The sequence below is a fragment of the Anneissia japonica genome, unplaced genomic scaffold (genome assembly GCF_011630105.1).
Source record: "Anneissia japonica isolate Jap-2015-1 unplaced genomic scaffold, ASM1163010v1 scaffold284697_len431725_cov185, whole genome shotgun sequence".
NCBI lineage: Eukaryota > Metazoa > Echinodermata > Crinoidea > Comatulida > Comatulidae > Anneissia > Anneissia japonica.
In genome coordinates this window covers 236,292-238,383 of record NW_022717350.1, presented here as the reverse complement: position 1 = coordinate 238,383, position 2,092 = coordinate 236,292, and the positions used below count along the sequence as shown (strand labels likewise).

Sequence of the window (2,092 nt, the reverse complement as noted above, 5' to 3'; positions counted from 1 at the left end):
ATATATATCATAGGCCTACTTAATCAAATGTGACTATTGAAATGTAATGCAAAAATAATACCAATAATAAAAATTAAAAAAAAAAGACAAGCATGATACATTTGTAAAGTTATACAATCTTACAGTAGATTTTATCTTCTAATGTTTATAATTTATACTCTACAATATAACTAGCTAATTTAATGTAATAAGCTATTCTTTTTTTCAGGGATTTTGTGAAGCCTACTCCGGACAACTTTCAGATTGAGGTCAAAAATCAAAATGGCAAAACTAAAACTTACTCTAACATGCAGAGATCGACTAAAGTGAAACAACTAAAGACCAAGATATACGAGAATGAAGGAATACCCACAGACCAGCAGCGATTGCAATATCAGAGCAAAACCCTACAAGATGATCGAACATTGGGTTATTATGGCATCCAGCAAGGGAGTACACTTTACCTGCTTGGGGGATTGCGAGGTGGATAATCGTGGACAAATCTAATTTATGGCATATATACCCTCTACATGGCCTAAATGTTTTGAGATTATGAGGTAGTTAATGTGTTACAAACGTCTAGATATATAAGTCGATATCTATAAATAGAATAAGTAAATGTATCTACAGTATAATAGATTTATTTGGTATGACTGTTGAATTGCTGCTTTGTAATTGTGTATGTGGCGTCTTACAGTTAAGGTAATTATATTATTGATTATATATATTATATATACATATATATATATATATATACATATATATCTTATGTGTATGTAAATATGCTTATTTGTATATATGCCTATTATATCAAGCTTTTCGTTTTAAACAACCGATTCTCATGTATTCCCATGTAGATATGAATTAGTAAAAAGTCTATTAAAATTCACTGAATTTTAATAGACAATACAAATAAAATTTAATTGTTATGATTCATCAAAAGACATACTAGTACTTGACAAAAAATAAACATATGATATACGATGATGATGATAATAATAATGATGATGATGACGATGATACGAATACAGTAATTATGCAGCATGTTGATAATGTTCTTGATGATGAGGGTGATGATGTTGAGGAGGTGGAAGATAGTGAATAGTGATAGTAATGATCATAGTAATAATGATTGTGATGATGATCAAGAATACATGAACACAATCATCAAAATCAAGTTTTAAATACAACTACAAAGGTACAAAATTCGGTATATAGCCATACTTTCCAGTAGGTTTCAGGTTTTGAATAACCTTGTATAACCAATTCCATACATTTCACAGGGATGAATAAAATATACCTCGTATTTTTCTCGAAAAAGAATATTGTTCTGTTATTTATCATTTTGTTTTTCTTCTTGTCTCGTTAAAAATTGTACACTTTTATGTGTTATATTGGAAGTTGCACAGCATGATTTATAAGAAATTTTACAGATGATGAAGGCCAGAAGACTGGTCGAAAAAATCTTTCAAAAATGCAGTGTTCTATAGTCCACATGCCTAGTTTTTATAAGTTTTTGTTTCAACGACTGAATATATAAAGGTTACCGAAAAAGGTGGCCTTATTTATCATTCGCTAATTTGTGACTGAGCCACAATTTACCAGAAATTGTCGTGTCAAACGACGCACCCCCTCCAATTCCCAAAGGTTCACATTTTCCTGGGTATAATATTCAAAACTCACTCTCGCACGTTCCAGAAATCCATCCACCAAGGCTCTTTTTTCAAATGAGTTTCCAAACTCATCTTCATTCTGGGTTTCACTAAATCTTTATTCTCGTTTGGAAATCCTCCTGCTTTTGGACCCTCGCACAGGGACGTATCCAGGGGGGAGCCGTGGCCCCCCTTTGTACACAGTGTTAAAATTTTAAAGCTTATTCTTGAGCCAATACAAATTCTTTCCTGGGATCACTCAAAATGAATACTTCTAAACATGTAAATATGCATCGAGTATACGAAATTGAACCACAGTATCGCATTTCTATCTTAAAATACCTGGCCTGAGATTTATGGATTTAAGATTTTTTTAATCACGCTTAGGCCTATGTGTTCTATTATGCCTATGTATAACGTTATACATAGGCATAATAGAACACATAGGCCTAAGCGTGATT

General features: G+C 32.0%; 1 protein-coding gene across 4 annotated transcripts in view; it reads left to right on the top strand.

Annotated features, from left to right (window-relative positions):
- Window positions 1–897, top strand: part of LOC117110184 (cyclic GMP-AMP synthase-like) — a 21,160-nt gene extending 20,263 nt beyond the window's left edge. For all 4 annotated transcript variants that reach the window (XM_033252800.1, XM_033252801.1, XM_033252802.1 and 1 more), the window contains one exon: window positions 209–897. In XM_033252800.1, coding sequence (XP_033108691.1) covers window positions 209–470 — 262 coding nt within the window. In that variant the 3' untranslated portion in view covers window positions 471–897. The remainder of the gene's footprint in view (window positions 1–208) is intronic.
- The last annotated feature ends 1,195 nt before the right edge of the window (window positions 898–2,092 follow it).